This window comes from Rhopalosiphum maidis, chromosome 3, assembly GCF_003676215.2.
Source record: "Rhopalosiphum maidis isolate BTI-1 chromosome 3, ASM367621v3, whole genome shotgun sequence".
Lineage (NCBI taxonomy): Eukaryota > Metazoa > Arthropoda > Insecta > Hemiptera > Aphididae > Rhopalosiphum > Rhopalosiphum maidis.
Window position 1 is genome coordinate 5,815,053 of NC_040879.1, and position 20,165 is coordinate 5,835,217.

The 20,165-nt window shown below is 37.6% G+C and overlaps 1 protein-coding gene across 1 annotated transcript in view; it reads right to left on the reverse strand.

Moving 5' to 3' along the window:
• Positions 1–5,026: 5,026 nt before the first annotated feature.
• Positions 5,027–20,165, reverse strand: part of LOC113559859 (ephrin-B1) — a 242,571-nt gene continuing 227,432 nt past the window's right edge. Inside the window, exons 2-6 of the mRNA XM_026965635.1 lie at positions 8,827–8,968; positions 7,120–7,288; positions 5,985–6,098; positions 5,667–5,867; positions 5,027–5,365 (exon numbers count right to left, since the gene is read on the reverse strand). Coding sequence (XP_026821436.1) covers positions 5,214–5,365; positions 5,667–5,867; positions 5,985–6,098; positions 7,120–7,288; positions 8,827–8,968 — 778 coding nt within the window. The 3' untranslated portion in view covers positions 5,027–5,213. The remainder of the gene's footprint in view (positions 5,366–5,666; positions 5,868–5,984; positions 6,099–7,119; positions 7,289–8,826; positions 8,969–20,165) is intronic.

Here is a 20,165-nt window from a genome sequence, read left to right on the forward strand (position 1 = left end):
AATCCGATCGTCGTTGTTATATACCGAATACTCACTGTTACTAGACAGTACTACGTATACACACCGTAAATTGTAAATCCTCTGCACGACGATAAAAAGTAATGGTAGTACCCGCACCTATACAGCGCTCGGCGTCGAGAACCGCAGCCGAAGTCGACGTAATATATTATTATATTCCACACACGCTTCGTATATGTATACACATTGTTTTGTTTTACTGGGGTCGCTGCAGAAATCCGTAATCGTTGCGAATGCGAAACAAACGATTTAATACGATCGTTTAAGGCGTATATAAACGCACTGAATTTGTCTGCCGCCGTCAGTACTTCACAGTCCGTATCACTATATATTATGATATTGCTCATATATATATATATATATAAGTGTGTGTATGAGTATCGCGTGTTAAAACGCACGTCGCATTACCCTAAGTTTTAGGTTATGCAACACGCGTTATTATTATGTGTCTATCGAGATAAATTGTTAGTGTTTTTACATACATTTTTCGTGTTCTCGCGAGTGGGTAATAATATTATAATATATAGTAGACCTGATTTTTTTCAGTAACGAATACAAATGATGACTTTAAATGATTTTCTGGAATTCGCCTGTACGTTCCGACGACAACGGCAGCGTCCGTACGGTCGATTGCAAGAAGAAATGTTATATACGATGATTATTGACTCATCACCGATTTATTAAACTTGGCATCCAATTTTTATGTTGAGAATAATTTAAAATTACGTCCCAGAGGATTAAATATTTGCTATTGTCGTTGTTCACATTTTTCATTTTAATTTTATTAAAATATTGCGAACGCCGTTGCACATAAGTACCTATAAAAATATATATGATGTTTATTTAATGATGCATTCTGCAGTTATGCTTAAGCTAAATAATTGAATATGGTAAGTATACATATTTCGTTATTTTTCGTTTATTAGCGAAGCATAATATTTCTAACAGTTCTTTTAATTTTATTTTGAAATAATTAGTTTTGATCTTGAATTAGTTAAGACTGATTTTATTTCATGAACGTTTTACGCAGGTTGGTTTCGGCGTGTCTTTCAAGTAATTTGTTGATGGCGGAATACATATTCACGGGAGTTGAATTGTTTTCAGTTGTGCGTAGGTATACATGGAAAGACTTCTATACGTCGGGAATCGGAACCGAGATTACAATCGACATTTTAATTACCCGTTAGTGCCGGGTCGAGTTTACAATCGACCTTTTCGTTACCCGCTATTGCCGGGCAGAGTTTACAACAAAAAGGATAATCGCTGCAAGCAGAGTTTAAACATTTGCCCGTGCGATATAGGATCGCGATTGTTGGTCTACTTACCCGTCACTTATAGGTAGGTAAACAGGAAGGCAAGGCAAAATATATGCCACTCGACGAGTGAAAAAAAAAATAAAAAAACCACTCATTATTATCATAAACCTTATATTTAACTGGTACATACAGCACAAATAGGAGTACACATCAGTTCTAAGTATTAAGTGCCCTGTTCTAAATTCATACATAGGTAATTCTAAGCTAATACACGTTTTTTTTTTTTTGACATTTATTCATTTATACAGCGGATATATGGCAATAAATTGAAGGATGTATACATTGTATATTATCAAGTTGTATATTACGTATATATATGTGTCACATACATAAATATATGGCGCATACATGTACATATAAATACTAAGTAATATTAACGTATTTAAATCCTAACAAACTACACACAAAAAAAAAAAATAATTAAAAAAAAAATACAATAAATAAAAAAAAAAATTAAATAAACACACGGCGCTTTACTATTATTATAATATTATCCTGTAAATATTTTATTAATCATACAGGTTTGAAGTTATACTTAAATCGTAATTGTTCGAACATTCAGCCAGTTTTTTTTTTATTTTATAACACAACAGGTGATTACGCGACGATACAATAATAATAATAATAATAATAATAATAATATAGTTGTATATAAATTTTAGTTAATAGTTTATTTTTTAGAAATTCAAAAACGTTTTTTTCTCTCGTTTGTACTTTTTTTCTTTTATTTTAAGTTGCATTGAAACATAGGAACTTGAACACATAAAAAATACGCCTAAATAAAAAAAAATTTCACACCGACAACGAGATATCGGTTTGATGTACACGAATAAGTTATCGTCGTGTCGAGTGTACTACTTTAATATAATAATAATAATGACGATAATTATTATTATTATATATAGGTAGTAGATGTAAATATATATATAAAAAAGAGACGAATTTAAGACGGAAAATAATATTACTGGCTGAACATATATGAGAGCGTGGGGTGGGGGGGTCAAGGGGTTCGGCGATGTGAGGAGAAGACGAGTGTTATATATTATATGCTATTGTTTTTGTTCATTAGCGGTGTACAGAGCTTAGAACACGACGTTCGAATAAATCGAAAATGTACAAAATATAATAATCGTAATATATATAATAAATAATGATATTATTATAATAATAAATCGATGGTCCGACGGTAATACGAGTACGGGACATCGTGTCTCACCGACGGCACCATAAGATTATATAATATACTGAGTTGTCGACATACACGGTATCTAATAATGATGATAATAATAATAATAATAATAATACAGTTAATTATTCGTCCGTTCGTTCGACGGAAAAGAAACAGTACAAAAGAAAACACCTAACATTACACACTATACAAATTGAATATTAAACGATTATCATATTTTTAAAATTTTTTTTTGTTTTTGAAATATATATATGTATATGTATAAAAGAGATATATCATACCGTTAATATAATATATAAGCATTTCATTAGAGCTAAGTAGAATTTTTTTTTTTCAATTTCATTTTTACAACGCCGCCACGACACATAATGCATTGGACGATGTCTACGTCGAACATCACACTTCGCTATTAGAATATGATAACAATAATGTTATAGCGAAATATTATTATTTGGGCTGTCCGCACAGGTGATTTATACGGTAAAAATATAATACGAACACCGTTCGTATATTTATAGTAGACGCATTCCTTTGGCGCGGCGCCGCTTGCGAACAATTCGTTTGTCGACTAACGAAAGTGCGATAATTTATTATTTTAACGATAATTTATTATTTTAACGATAATTAATGATGGATGTTGGGGAATCGGAATACGCAAGCGGTGGTGCGCCGATTTGGAAAAAAAAAAACCATATCAGTGGCGGCGGCGGCCGCGACAGCGGTGCCGTAGTCGCGGATGTATAATACCTATTACATTAATAATATTATTATTACGGGAGTGAGAGGGGCAGCTAAGTACAGTTTTATACATATATATATTACGAATTTCGTTCGAGTACAATATTGTCCTTAAATCGTAATAACATACATTATTAATACGTGTTACATAGGTAATATTATGATAATAATAATAATATATAATACAAACTATTATTGAATGCGCGTGTACCTAATACAGTGACATGAAATACATGTTATACAATATATATATATCATGTATATAGTTAATATCATTATTATAATATATATGTACACAATATACGATTTTACAAAATAATATTTTTCCTTTATAATATTATATATTTTATTTATATTTATATATAAAACTATTTTCACACAAACGTAATAAAAACGTTAAAAAAAAAATACATACATTATGTTATAATACTATGAAGTGATGACAAAAATAAAAATAAATTAGATAACGGATGGAAAGAATAAAACATATTAAATAAGTATATCGTATGAATGCTGTGTGTGAGTGTGTGTGATATTTGTCGCACTCGTATCTAAGTGTAACAAAGATAAATAGGTAGGTATATGTACCTATACATATAAATATATATTTTATAAATATACATACTCTTTCTCGTTGTATATAATATCATTATAAAAGAAAAACTAAATTTATATAGATTTACGATTACGGTCAAAGTGTCTCTACAACATTATTATAATGTTTTAAAAATTAACGATCACAGAAATTAAATTACAAATATAACCGATTATAGAACGAGAATGATATAATCAAACACACGTGGATATACACACACACACGCACGCACACACGCACACATAAATGTATAGGTACCCTAATAATTTCACTTTTTTACTTTTCTATAAAATATATTATAGACGTACAATAATTATATATATATATATATGTATATTACATAATGAAGAGTGTATTAATTAATTATTATATCGATCGATATAATAATATTAAATATTTATACATGTATATCGTATCGAACGGCGACGGCGGCGAGGTCTACCGCGAACGAGAGTATCGCAATCATATGATATCGGGAAACCGGTAAAATGGCACTTGGCCGTACTTTAGATGGCGAAAACTGCGACATATTATGATCAGTTTTTTTTTTCTTAATTCGCGACGCATTACACAGCAATACTGCCGTTGCCACCGCGCACACGTTTCGTTATAATATTATTATGTTATTATGGAAAACTATACAGTTAATAATAATCTAATAATACGTTAAGAGGGTTCACGAACAAAAATTTCGTGGTCCGACGATTTTTCCGAATTGTCTGAAGTGATACGGTACGGTAAAAAATAAAACATTGTTCTCGATTATTCGTCGGCATAAAATTATCGTATATATATATATATATATATATATAGTCGTTTTCCTACGTTATACATGCGTATATTATAATATTGTTATGTACAAATAATAATAGTAATAATAATAATGATCATAATAATATAATAATAATAATAATAATAATAATATAATAATAATAATAATAATAGATAATAATAATAATATTGATAATAATTATAATAATAATAATTACTCATGGGGAGGGGAGGATTATCATTATCGTTATTATCGGAGGTGTTGGTTTATAATATTATATATATATATATATATATATGTATTTATATATACATATACATGTATATTTTATATATATTTACAAGAGTTTAATAATAATAATAATAATGATCATATTATTATGTATATACATATATTATAATATTATAGTAAAATAAAAACACCATTTAGGTAGGTATATACACAGTGTGTTGTCAATAATGCAATAATAATAATATGTCACATAATATTATTCTTACGTTAAAATAAACGTTTGTCGTATTTCGCGGAGTGTTGATGTGGGTAGGGAGAGGGGATCCGGCTATACTCTGGCGGAGCGGTGACCGTCTATCGACGTATGATCCGTTCGTAAGCGACAAAAGCCACGAGGTATAGAACCGCCAACGCCTTTGCCGAAATGTTTGCGGCGGTCGCGCCGGCACCGTTGTACGTGAGCTCTTCGTTCTTGACCACTTCGTTGGGATGCTTGTCGTATTCGGCTGCGGGCAAACGTGCGAAAACGCAATGGTAAAATTTTTGAACGATATTTATATTATTTTTGATACGTCGCGTCAACGCAAAAAAATAATATTAAAACAGTTGTACCGCGGACTCGTGTAGAACGACCAAAGAGATCGGTTCTTAAACATATCGTCTACACCAGCAAGTTTCCGCTATAAGGAACGAATCAAAGAAGAACCATTTCCTCTTATACTCGAAATACCGCGATAGAACCCTATTTTTCGTTCCGAGTCCGCGACACTTAGTCCTAAAAAACGGGATTATAATATCTGTACTTACATGATTTTTTGTGTGATGGCTTGTTGTTGTTGTGCACTGATGGTCCGGTGGCGCCGAACGGAGGCTGCTTGCCGGCCAACGATGGCTGCTGTGTGGACGATGCGTACACCGATGGAGGTCGAGCCGGATATCCGTGCGTGCTGCCCGGCACTGGAAGTCGCTGAGGGTTGCCAGCGTTCTGCGTTGGTCGAGGGGCTAAGTCTGCGAAAAAAAACAAACGTTCATCGTAAATTTATAAACCGGATATTATATATATTTTAAAATTTTTTTTTTCGACGTAACGTTGGATATAGATAATATTATTCGCAGGGTACTCACTCTGGTTGTTCTGTTGGTCTTCTGGTCTGCAGCACACCTTGAACACGACTTTCATGTTGTTGGTGGAGCAGCGGCCGCCGATTCTGCGGTGGATATCGTCCTTGGACGAAGTGGCTGAAATAAAATACATACAAATCGTTATATTATGTGGTAAGTTTAAATGGTACATTCGATGCATTTATTCTCATGCGTAATAGTAAAAATAGTAGCGATGTTTGTGTCAAAGTATATCATAATAAATATAACAAACAATAGAGAACTAATATAATAATTAAGTTTCGTATATTTTCAATTCCAGTAAAACCGCGCAATGTAACGAGATTGTTCCACAAGAATAAACTTAAATGTATTAAATTTTATTTATGTATTATATTAATACATTAAATTGTTATGGTAAAACGTTATAATGTCAATCGGTTAGTACGACGAGTGTACGAAAATTGTATACATTTAAAAAGTTGACGCAAACGTAATGAAAAAAAAAATTATTAAAGAAAAATGTCACGCTGACGAGTTCTTGACTTTGAAGGATGTTTCGGCTTATCAGCAATTCTGTATATCATCATATAATAATATTACAGTATACGCGGAGCTACGGAAGTGCGAGAACATGTTTTTTTCAACAAAATTTCTATACCGCGGGTCGATTCTCGTTGAATTCAGATATGATCGGGTTTCAGGACGTGCCAAACTTAACTCTCGTGGTGTAATGACAATAAATTTTTTTTTTTTTAAAACCTCAAGCCCTAATAACCGGACGATTTGCGGTGCCGTTCATCTCGCAGAGCGAAACTCGAAAACGGCCGTCGTATTATATATTGATTCGCCATAATATATTGTTATGATATTATTCTGTCGGCCGGTAATAAAACGATGGCACCAGCCCCCTTCGCGGCGTCATTACGCGTCGACGAGTTTATCGTCATCATCCCCGGATCTCATTTTTTTTTTTACGACGAGTTAAAGCTTTTAAGAATAACAACTTATATATATATATAACATAACGTTTTAGCCGGTTCGCTTAGTATTATCTGCATTGTACGTTTACGGCGTACCTAAACGTGGATATTTTATTAGACGGACGCATTTTATATGTGTATGTATATAAGTATAATATAGCAGCAGTAATACTCACAAATGAAATAGTAGTCTTGTCCCGGCTGAAATTCGAGTCCACCGGGCTGAGGCGTGAACGACCGGAATGTTATGGTGACGTACATAAGTTTGTACGGCTTGTCGCAGTACGCTATGATCCTCGGATTGGGATTAGTGATTCGGCACATATCGTATTCCTCCTTGGACACCTGAAAACGAAAAATGAGCACCGTTTTAGAATTGTAAATGTATACGCGCGATGCGAAGATTATTATTATATAGTACTCTATAGCGCTATAAATATGTATAGCTGGTAGGTATGCCGTGCGGTAAATACAACCACGCAATACACAACGCGCGTTTGACGGAAAAAAGTTTTCTCGATTATATTATATACGCACGCGAAAATAATTATATAAACGTGAAGATTATATTGTTTTATTTTTACGGTTAATTAATTTTTATTTTTGGCAAACGAGTTAAAATCTCATTTACTGACTACGATTTCTGGTTTTGAAACGAATTTTGCCGAGGCGCATCCGCCATTGTGCTCCGGTGTTTTGTTGGACGCTCCAGCTTTTTCGAGTGTACCGAATAATATTTATATTATGTGGTACAGGGACCGTGTATATATATACATCGCAATGGCGTTTTTGATAGAGAAAGAGTAAGAGACGGGTGAGAAGGAGAGAGGCGGAGAGAGACAATATATATATATATATAGCTCATCAGTGCTGAAATTCTCCGCCGACGATGGCAAACAAAAACTTGTAAATCGGCCGCGGCGTATAGCGGCGGCATTGTGCTACAACAATAAAGTCGGTGGCCGCCGTCAATTAGCCGGGAGTTTGAAAAGGCCGAAAAGTTATACGCGCCGCGGCGGCGGCGGCGGCAGCGACGACAAACGCCATTGCTATTAATGCCAAATTTACCACTCGGCTGACGCGCTAGCACAGCGTGTTCAGCGCCGCTTCACTGTCTTACTACGTCTCGGCCCGCAGTTATATGGTCCACCTGCCCGAATCCCACCACCGCCGTCGAGGCTACCGCTACCGACACCACCGCCATAAGCCTTCCACTACCGCGTCACCCCGGCGGCGGCGGCGTTAATAAGAGAGCCGTCGAAATCGACCGAGTCAAAGGTCGTCTTGGCGGCCGCAGACAATGGTCCTATTGTCCGCCGCCGCCGCCGCTACAGCGGATAAATAAATAAATAAAATATGATAATAATAAAAATAATAGAGTATTATCACGTATAATGATATTGGCATAAGTAAACGCAGAAAAAAGGAGTGCTGCTATTATGTCATAACAACCACTGTATAGTACGTTATTGGTATTGCGAAACGGCGTGAGTGTCCGCCGCCGCGGCGTGTGAAAGGTTTCCGGACTCGAGTGCGATAATACGACGAGCATTGTTCCCACCCCCGGAAATGCGCCGATGTATTGCGACACGAGTGATTATTCGAAAATCACCGTCCTCGCGAGTTTCGATATATTTTAATGTACGATGCACATACGTATACCTGCCCCCAAACGTGACCATTTCTCTGTTTGCGAAACACTCGATTATATTATATGCACGAGAAATAAATCTCAATACGGTCGCAGTGACGCCGCTCCAGTGATTATTCGAGCAGATCTATGAGTCGTCTTAGACGTGCACATCATATTATAATATAGTTAAACAATTATGATAGGAATAAGCGGTATGATGTAAAATATAATATATTATGTATATACTCACGTTGTAAATGATGTACTTTTCGGCGTCCGACTCGTGCGTCCCCGGCGCGTACACGGGACATACGATGTTCACTTGGTCGTATTCGAAAGGCTGGTTTCCTTTGTTCACGTCGATTATGTGGTCCGTGTTGTCTATCCGGAATCTGAAACAAAATCGTTTACGAGGTGAATTATGAGATTTCTCCAAGATTCGGTCGTTTTATGATGTACGCGCGCAGTGTATGATTCTCGTAAAACATAATATCAATGTTTTCGAAAATATTTTTTTTCACATGACATATACAAAAAGTCTTTACAAAACGATTTGATGAACGGATGAGATGGGTGGCCACGGGGTACCTCGCAAACTTCACGATTTCACTGCTCATGTATACTCAATAAATATACCTACGGCCGTACGCGAGGAGACGAAATAGTGTGCATCAGGTTGGAAAGCGGATATATAAAATATAGTGTGATCGTTCTACATAGAATCCATTGTTGTTGTGCACAATATATACTATATTAAACATATTATACAGTGCGTGTTATATTATTTACGCGAACCGTCGAATCACGGCGGCGGATTACTAGAGGTATAATAATATAATATACTCCGTACAAGCATTGTAAATCCAGTACACCTGCTCTTAATAATTGTTAGTTAATAACAATGTGTTACACGAGTAGGTACAATATGTATCTGCGACGACTAAACGCAGATACGACTCAAGGGGAGTGCTGAGTATTGCCTATCCTGTTTACATCGGTATCGCCATTTATGACGTGTACTATTCAATATAATTATACTAAATATACGCGGATTTTCACATATTCGTATTGTCGGTAGAGATTTCTAATAATTCTATAATAATAATAATATAATATCACGGGTCGGACGACGTTCTACGGCTCCCGCCGAGCTTTTGACTCCGTCACATCCGGCGGCGTTGACTCATCCGGTTTGGCCGTGATATACGTACAAACCATGTCATATTAATTATTATTTTATAGTCTACCTATTTACAGTTTCCGTTGTGTCGTCCGACGGGCGATCGAAGCCCCGCCAAGCGAAGCATATTATTTCGTATTAATTTTAATCCAACAGAATTCTATAGGAGCAAACGATATCACAACAGTCGTTGTATTATAATATTATATGGCGGTGGAGATATTTACATTCCTCACGACCATTATTATTTGTCTGTAGTCGCGCGGACGATACCATAAACTTTCTTGCCGGTCCTTAACTTTATACGACGACAGCGCCGTGGATCGTGTACACGGTGGTCGCTGCAGCGCGCGTGCATTATACGGAAGAACGTAAAAAATACATAAATGTTTATTGCTGTTATTATTATTAAACGACCATTTGCAGTCTCCCATTTTCGTCGATAAACGCACAGCCAACAATATTTATTACACGCACACACACACACACACATATATATATCGTACCTACGTGACGCGTAACGCGACCACCGATCGAATATAGGTATATTGTACGCAAACGTCATGATGGGTGCCTGTCTATAAAATATGGTACGCGCGATTGAAGAATGTGTCTGGTCATCATTTGCCAGGGAACGGAGGACGTGTATATAATATACAATATAATAATATAATGTTATATTATATTACGGGCGCGGGAGACGATCGGACAGCTCGGACAACGGCGGCGGTCATAACGAATCGATTTGCCGGCGCGGAATACTTTTTTCTTCTTCAGATTTTTGATTTTGTTTTTATTATAATATACATAGACCGAGATCATATTGTTGGTGTATGTGAACGCGCGAGTGCGTGTGCATTACGGGCGTCATACGAAGACGATGGACGAACCGTTATGGTGCGGTGCACAGTTGTGTTTGACATCGGGGATGATGAAAAAAAAAAAATGTTTAATAATTTAAAATCACGACCTCGAATATAGTAAGTTCGGTTAACGACGGGAAAAACGATGATAAACGGCTGCAGTCACTGCGATTGCCGTGGAACTCTATAACAGTGTTACTGAAACACAGACGGTCGTTTTTTAACAACTGTAAATGGTAAGTGCCTAAAAAACAAGCGCTCGTTAACGAGTAACAATATAATGACGAGTCGAAGCGATAGTGCAGAGATAGGTATAGTATATATTATACGACGACCGGACGTATCGACGTCGTTATTCTTCACACAGTTCGCCTTTGGCGCGGTGTGATTATTGATCGGAAATAATCATATAGTCTGTATACAGACATCTGTTTACTGTATATTTCTGATCAAATGCTGTTGCAGCGCAGTAAACCAAACACCGTTGTAATAATGACGAACGTTAAATTATTTGTCCCGAGAAACAATCTTTCTGTCGCCATCACTACTCTGCGTGTACACAACTGTATAATATATCATACAGCAATGTAGGTTGTATACAAATACGCTATTTCGGTTTTACGCGCCGTGAGCGTTCGAATCACGTTTCGAACAATTTTTTTTCCGATCGAATTATTACATTGTCGTCGTTTCGGTCTACGTATTGCACGTGTATACCGTCAACATTTTTAACTTTGTCGTGTATTAGCTATTCGTATTACATAAACCGTGATGCTACGTCGTAAACTACGATATTGGAAAATTTGAATCGCATTCTTTCGGGCTGCGATTTATTAATCGTGATATTTAAATAAATATACGGATAAAAAATATCTGCGACGTCATCGCGCGTGAAACGTTCGAGTTTAGTCAAAAACGGTGAAAACGATGGTCGTGAATAAGAAAGAGGAGTTCGTGTATTAAGCGTGCATTTGCAAATAGCATATAGCTTTCGGAGAAACAACCGGAACGTGTATGATGTATCATGTATGTATAATATATGTTTTCGAAGCAGTTTTTTCGTCTAAAAAACGAATGAAATAATAAAACGACGCTCTAGTATAATAGTATAATTGCAGCCCCGCTGATGTACCCCTACAATCCTGCACGGCTCTTTTCGATATACATTTTTCGTTTCTTTACCTCTGAGCGATATTTATAATATGATATATTATTCGCGGAACGACGAAAACGTAAACCATAATTCCTAAAGGTTAGGTATAGAGCCATATAGGTACTTATGTATTAGAAACATATAAAGCCGATTTCGAGGAATACATAATAATAATAAATAATACACAATATATGTATGTTCGGACGATAATCGGGGCGGTACCACCGGTCGAGGGGATACCACAACCATAGAAGAGCACACTACGTATATATATATCATATTATAAAGGTGGCCGACGATTATATAAAAAAACCTATATTATTATGTATCCCTTGACCACAGGCGCAGCCGTCGTTCGTGTTCGATGTACGAGTATTATATTATATATATATATATATATATTTATCTATGAAATACTATATATATAATATAATATATATATAGTGGACGTGGTTGTCGGCGGCGGACATGATGGGGGAAACCTGTGAAACTCGCTGAACGTATCGAATGTCCCCCTCGGTGTGAGTAGGTATATATTTAAAAACAAAAACTCGCGGTGGATGTTTTTTCGCTATACGCGTCTACAGAAGCGGGCTGTGTAGGGTGAGTGCGGAAAGGCGCTCCTACAGCTCTAACCACCGCGGTCCGATGTTATGATTATGGCGGCTACGGTTGTCGAGATATTATGGCCGGTCGTGTCCGGTTACCACCCTTCGCGCGCCTCGGCGATCGTATTCCGAGATTCGGAACGTACATTATTATAATGTTCGCCACGTCGTATTGTACGTATATATATATATATATACATAGAATACACGACTATGAACGTATATGACGCGGAAGAACGCTCCGCGCGAAACGTTACACGTCGACGACGGCCCGACGATACGGGGTGAGCTGCGGGGGGATGACTATGTCGTGCAGAGGGGTGCGTGCAGTAGTAGTCCGTGCGCGTTACATGATACATTATTATATGCACACTCGACGGAGGCGCTGTACGTATATTATAATATGGTCGCGGGGTTTGAGGACGGAATGGCGGCCATTATTTAGCGTGCGAGTGACGGGCGAGGTGGCGGTGTCGATGGTCCGACGAAGGGGGATGGTAAAGAGCGGAGAGACGCGAAACGAAAAAAAAACCCTAGGAAAATGATGGTGTTGATTAAGTGTGAAAACGAAGGGTTGTAGGACGATCTCTCCAGTGTTCCAAGGTCTTACTCCAGCGGGCGTGAGTATCTACATATATAACGCAGAACATCGTCATCGCCGGAGGCTTTGGCACCGCATATATTTATACACGACTTTATACGGCGAGTACACCTATCCCACCGTTGCAGGTACAGTAATCATATATATGTATAATATTACGTGTGTGTGTGTGTTATTATAATAGCCGAGTCGCCGGGACGATGGTGAAAGCAAAAGACCGAGAGGGTCGTCGGACTTTTGTTTTCGTTTTCGCGTAGAAACAATTAGAGAGGAGAGCTTTCAATCGACGCCGGCTGTAGTGACCCCGCGCACGTGCACTGTATGTACACATATACACGTATACACTTCAGCGTAGGACGCGTCGTCCACACCGCTGTAGGTACTACGTACACAAGGGTGTATGGCCTATACCTCTCGCTATATACGTTCTATGATATACGCACTATTATATTATGATGTGTAGCTAGAAAATAATGTGTCCTACTCGTGTGCAACGATCGAGAAATATTTTCCCGGTTCAAAAAAGAAATAATAAATAAACGCACCCATTACATTACCGTTATTATTATTATTATTAAAATGGAGAAAGGCGACGGACTGTGTGTGTGCGTGTACGAAAAGAGAGCGAGAAAAATTACTACTATACAGCAACGTACGTACTCGTGTATAATATATATATATATAAATGTACTTGTCGTCAATTCACGCGTATGTACCCACTTTTGACGCCGTATCAACACTATATTATGTACAATATAACCTATTATAATACGGGTACTCTGTGCAGTGCGTGAGCGTTTCGAGAACTTTTTACGCGTGTGCGTCATTAATGCTATGTACAGGCGGTGCAGCGGAACGATGCATTTCGTTAATGAGTTTTACGCGCCGGTATAATAACGTAATAATAATATTATCATTATTAATATTATTATTATTATTATTATTATTATTATATTGCTCGTTAGCAATCGAAATCATTCGCACGAGGAGGTTTCTCAGTACAGTCGTTCATTATATGCAATATATTTTATACGATGCGAATCGTCGTCGTCGTCGTCGTGTGTGGGGCGAAGAATCGATAGACGTACCTTACACGTTATATTATATTATATTGCTCGTATAATGTGGTACAGTGCACTCGTGTTTTTTCTATAAGCAATTCGCAACTTATATACAACAGAATATCATTGGTGCAATTATTATGTAATATATAATTGATATAATTGTGTTTTATCACGAAAAAAATTCGAAAAAAAATACTCAAAGGTTGCAGAGAACGATGAAATATTCATCCGTACCCAATGTTTTGACAATGAACGCGTTCGCCCCACGCAGTTGCCCGATATGGTTATCGCAATTATACACCACTTTTCCTCTTCCACCTTGGCTCAAACTTAAACCTACCGATCACGGCCGCGTACCCCATCGGCATCGCACACTTTCTACCGCGAAGACAAGTAGAAAATACAATGCGCTCGGTATACGCATTTGCTCGTGTAGGTGCACAGCAACCATTATAATATAATATAATAAGATCTTTTGATTCAGGGGTCGCAGCACTTTTCTCACCACAAAAGAACACCGCGAACTCAAAGTTCACCGTTTCTTAAAAAAAGTAATTCGCGGATTTATAATTGTCTTTTTGTAATTACCGTATACTTAAGCTCGTGGGTTTGAGCACGTTTAGGGTGTATATGTATATATATAAAAGGTAGGTGCCTTGCTAACCGAGAAAAACAAAAAAGGACAACAACAACCGCAGCAGCGGAACAGACGAAAAAAGAAAAAACTTTCGAACGCGACACACCGACGCCGCCGTGCGCGTTTGCCCGGGTTTGGCGTGTCTTCTCCGCGTTCGGGTTCAACGATCGCGTGGCGTAAATCGCTGGATGTCTTTGCGCATTCGAATATCGTACACGAACTATTAAACATAGTGCTTTTAACGTAAACATAGAATATTATTATATTATAAGTGTGCCACTGCGGTTACCCGCACCGCGGTATGCATATCGATGGGCATAATAATATTAATATAATATGCGTTATCCGGACTCGACGAAAATATTATAACTATATTGTTAAGACAATCGCTATTGACCACCGACCGCCCGCCTATATATTATATACATCACATTATACGCGTTGTGTGCCGTAAATGCGCGTTTATTTGTTTTGACTAGTTGCCTACCAGCTGTATGATGCATTATAACTAATATAATATAAAAGTACCAATACGTTGGCCATACGTATTGCCGTCATGCATGAACGCGATTAAATTCAAATCGAAACGATCGAATTCATCGTTTGCTACGTCGTGTTATCGATTTAAATATATATTATATTGATTATTGATGTATTTATTATTCTTGTGTCTACGAGAAAAGGTAAAATACTATAGCTTACGAGTAAATGAAGTGAACAGAATTATTTTTTATTTATACTCGGGTATACTTCGAGAATAGAAAAGACGACTTTTAAAAACAATATTTTGTTATCTTGTAATAATTATTTTTTTTTTTTCTGTATAAAAGTGATATATTTTATTTTATAATACTAACCAAGTTATGTGGTAGTATACTTGTTTGATCTCTAATGAACAATAAAAAAAAAAAAATGAATCTCGTTGTTCACTTAAACATTTTTATATTTTTTTTTTATTCGCTGAGATTGTTGTGTTGCTCGAGCGATGCGATGCGAAAAAGTCGCCGGTTATTTTTGTTTGAAAAAAATGAATAAAATTCAAGAAAAATAATATTTGTAGAACGAATATCTCCTCTTTGGCGGCACCGGGAAATAAACTATAATTTCGCAATTCCCAGTGTGCCGAACGCCAATACGCAAACCGACGTTCTTTTTTAAACTTCCCGCGAGAGAGCACCGAGAGGACTCGATACACACACTATACGACGACGACGTCAGATCGCTACCGCGGGACGGACGGACCGCGATGGCCGGGCGGGCGACGGGATCGGCCGGAAAATAACTTTTCCTCCTTCGGCAGTGTATACGCGCCGCGCAGGTACGGTCGACCGGCCGAGTGTTGTGCTGGCGGTGATGGGGAGGGGTGGCATACGCACGCTCACACAGACGCATATAAACACGACAAAAAGAGGCCAACCAAGCACAAAAGCTGATTAAATATGATGACGGAGCGCCCCGTGCACACACACACACACACACACACACATTTATATTATATTATACGTGTGTGTGTGTGTGTGTATTACCAGCGAGTCAGCCCTGCGGTTGGCGAGGGGCGATCGGGGGGGACTTTGTGCGGAGGGCGCGCGGGGGGGGGGGCACGGGTTGCGCCGAACGGCGAGGGGACACAACAATATGAATCACTGTCAGTGTCAGATTTCACTAGGCGGCGGCGGCGGCGGCGGCGACCGTGTGGAGGCGAAGAGCGCGCGCACGTCCACGCGTATGTGTGTGCAAGACTCACGAGCCGTCAACCGTCAGCCATTACGCCGCCATTATACGCGCGCGCACACATACGCGTACCCACATTATACGTATACACTGCACGAGAAATGTACCCCTCCGCCGCGGTGTCGTGTCCCTTCCGCACCGGCACCGCGTCAACACCCTTCGCGCCGCAGCCGATGTACGTGTTGTTCACGTGCGTACGCGATATCGCGCAGCGCGTCCCCCTACCCCCCCCCCCCCCGACGGTCGTCTATTGTATATTGTGTTATTAGTGCGTATGTGTGTTTTGTGCGCGACGACGACAGTGCCCGTCGGTAGCGGGGCGGGGACGGAAAAAAAGTTTTCCGTCAGAGTGCCGCGGGCAATGATTAAAAAACCTCAAAACTATTAAGCAAATTACTCGTGTAGCGGATCGACCGGAACGCGCCTGGCTCGCCCGCCGTCGACGCTCGCGCGGGATCGGCGCGACATCATATATTATTATCGTCATCATCGTCATGATGTACGACGACAATACGCGCGCGCAGTATATTATGCACGTTATATAATATGCTATTTTTGTTTCGCCGTTTATTCAATTCCGCGCGCAATAGGTATTTGTTTTCTGGTACATCACGCACAGAGGTATATACGAGCCACACGCGTGTTCCTGTACCTATGTAATGTAGCATAGCTTAATCCCTAAAAAGTGTAGAACACACGGGGTAAGAAGAAAAAACGCACCATTTAACGTGATTGCAAAAAACGGTAAACACGCGTTTTACTCGTCTAAATAAATGTGATAAAAAAAGGGGAAGAAAAAAGAAAAGAAAAAAAAACCATTACTTAAATGTACATATAATATATAACGATGCTCGCGGGTAAATAACGACGTACCTACAATAATAATAATAATAATAATAATAATAATAATATAGCTCCAGCCGGCAATAAAAATATTGTCTATTACATATTGTATAAAGAGACGAGATGTTTTTACACTGTCGTACATACAAATACATGTGTACATACGCATCATGCATATTACAGGTAGGTACATCAAATAGGTATAACATTAATAATAATACGTATAATATTGACTGTGTGTAATTACCGCGGTGGCCTCGAATTCTTCGTTTATCGAAAAATATTATACACTCCGTCCGCACAACGAGACCAGTACCCCTCTATACTATACCACTCCTCCCTCACCTCATTCGTTCCATCATTTCCTCGGCAACAATACCATATTATATATACGTACGTATACGAGTGCGCCTTTATATAAAATATTATTATTTATCATTTACGACGGATCCACGGTGATACTCGAACGTATATACATATACGAAATAATATATAGAATATCGTCGCGCACAAATGTTATAACATACATAAATACGGATAATTGGAAAATATGACATCGAACCTATACGCAATATTATTATTAAGTACACCACTAATACGCGACGTCCCCGGAGAGGTGTTGTCAGCGCATATATATATATATGTGTGTGTGTGTGTGTGTGTATACGCGCACGGGGATGGTTGTTTCACACAGGTAAACGGATTTCAATGCGCGCCGCCAAGGGTTTGATGAATGTCAGTCGGTTACACGGTTTTCCACTAAGGTACTATATTAATATATTATATACACACGCACGAATCTAATATGATATAATACATGTGTACAATAATAATATATATGCGACGCGTAATAACAGACAGCGCAAGTATGAGGGCGGCGGTACGAGCGCGTCAATAAACGTCGTCGGTGTCGTCTACTTTTCGTATACCTACCGCACACCGCGCCAAATGCATTTTATCTGTCGAATTACGATAAAAGTAAATTCGCAGACAACCGCAAGTCGCGTACGCACTTATATATTATTATTGTCTCGTCGATTGCACCGGTCATACGCGCAATTCAAACACTACGCCTGTATAATGCAATACGTGCGCGTAACATATAATATTAATATATAATATAAAGAGTATAGGATTCTCCGTGCTATTGGCTTTTACGAATACTGTTGTATAGATATAGCGTGCAGAGTTGGTATATATAATATACATTATTGGAAACGCTAACAGGATATTGTACGTACATACAAGTCGTCGTGTATATTATAATATATATTAGTGGTTCAAAATTCAAATTTTGCGTCAATCCGATTGGTCCGTTCGGCCGCAATTTCCAGCGGGAAATTGATTTACACAACCACTCCTCCTCATTCGTTACCGAGAAAATGTAACGGCTATATATTATAAGGTATAATATTATGTTATAGGTACACGACCATACTTGCACACAGCAAACGATCTACTACACGGGGCGCATTTTAGATGAAGGTACGAGCAATAACCATACATGTGAGCGTTTTTTTCAGCGTGGCGTGTAATCGTTATTTAAAAAAAAAAAATCAAATAGCTAACAGCATGTTTATGATCCGATAATAATAATAATCATAATAATAATATTAAAACCTACGTTTTAAAGTTTAACATAATACACTGCGGAACAAATACTATTATAAAATATATTTTCCAGAGGTTTGCATCGAAACTATACACACAAACTGCAGACAGAGGGAAAAAAATGCAGTCAATTTGGTCGTAAATAATTCCAATCTAGTTAAACGTGTTTTTTTTTTTTTTTTTTTTATCAAATAGCAGCAAAACATTACAGCTTGTAGGTATACGGAATAAGAGATTACATACCGCAATATTTCATTTCGTAAATATCGAATAATAATGAAAACGAAATAAACGTTTATCCGGTTAAATGTACTTTAATAGAGTAAGTGCACGCAGACTATGGCTTTATGCAAATATGATTAACGGTAGAGAAAAAAAAGTAAACCACATTTTTGCGGTTACACTACTGCACGCGTAATTGCGGTGGTGTAAGATTAATGTAGTATAAAAGTGTACAGCGAAAAATAACTACCGGGATTATAAACATGTTCATTCGGCGCTCTTTCTCTCTCTCTCTCACACACACACACTGTGTTTCGTCCTTATCCTGTGGTACAGGTTAGGTACACTTTGCATCTGCAATTGTGTTTTTCTCTCTCTCCACAGCGGATACTAAACTTTATATACGTATATATATATATATATATATATATTATACAAAATGTTCCATCGTTGCTATTGTTATAGTTATTCATTATTGCATTACGACAGCTTTTGTGGGAATTAAACTGTGTTTTTTACTTCGCTAATGTTGCTGCGAAGCTATATATTGTGCGCATACCAAACATATATAATAATAATATGTAAACATAGATTTACTAATTACTATATGAATAGTTATTTCGATTTGTTTTCCTCGGCTTTTGTCGATAATTCGAGCCAACTATTTTACGTATTATTCTGCATAACTAGACTAAAGGCTTTTGGAATTTTAAAGTAGAATATATATCACGGTTCACAAATGTATGTGGTCGTTCAGTTCGTCTATTTTCTTTCACCTAAAGTTTAAAAAGATCAGAAATTGGGTCAAGTAAAGTCCGTTTTTTTCGACACAATATTAAATTTGTATATATCGATCAATTAAACCGTGTATAATTATATACAAATATAATAATTTTATAATTATAAATGGTTAGGACCGGACGAACTTGACGACAGCTCATTATGCCGGTAAGTGGTTGGTTATATAATATAACAATATAATATATTATATATTGTAAAAGAATAGCAAGAACAAAAATATATGACTTTTGCTCAAACACCTGCCACAGAAGTTCGATTCAATATAATATATTATG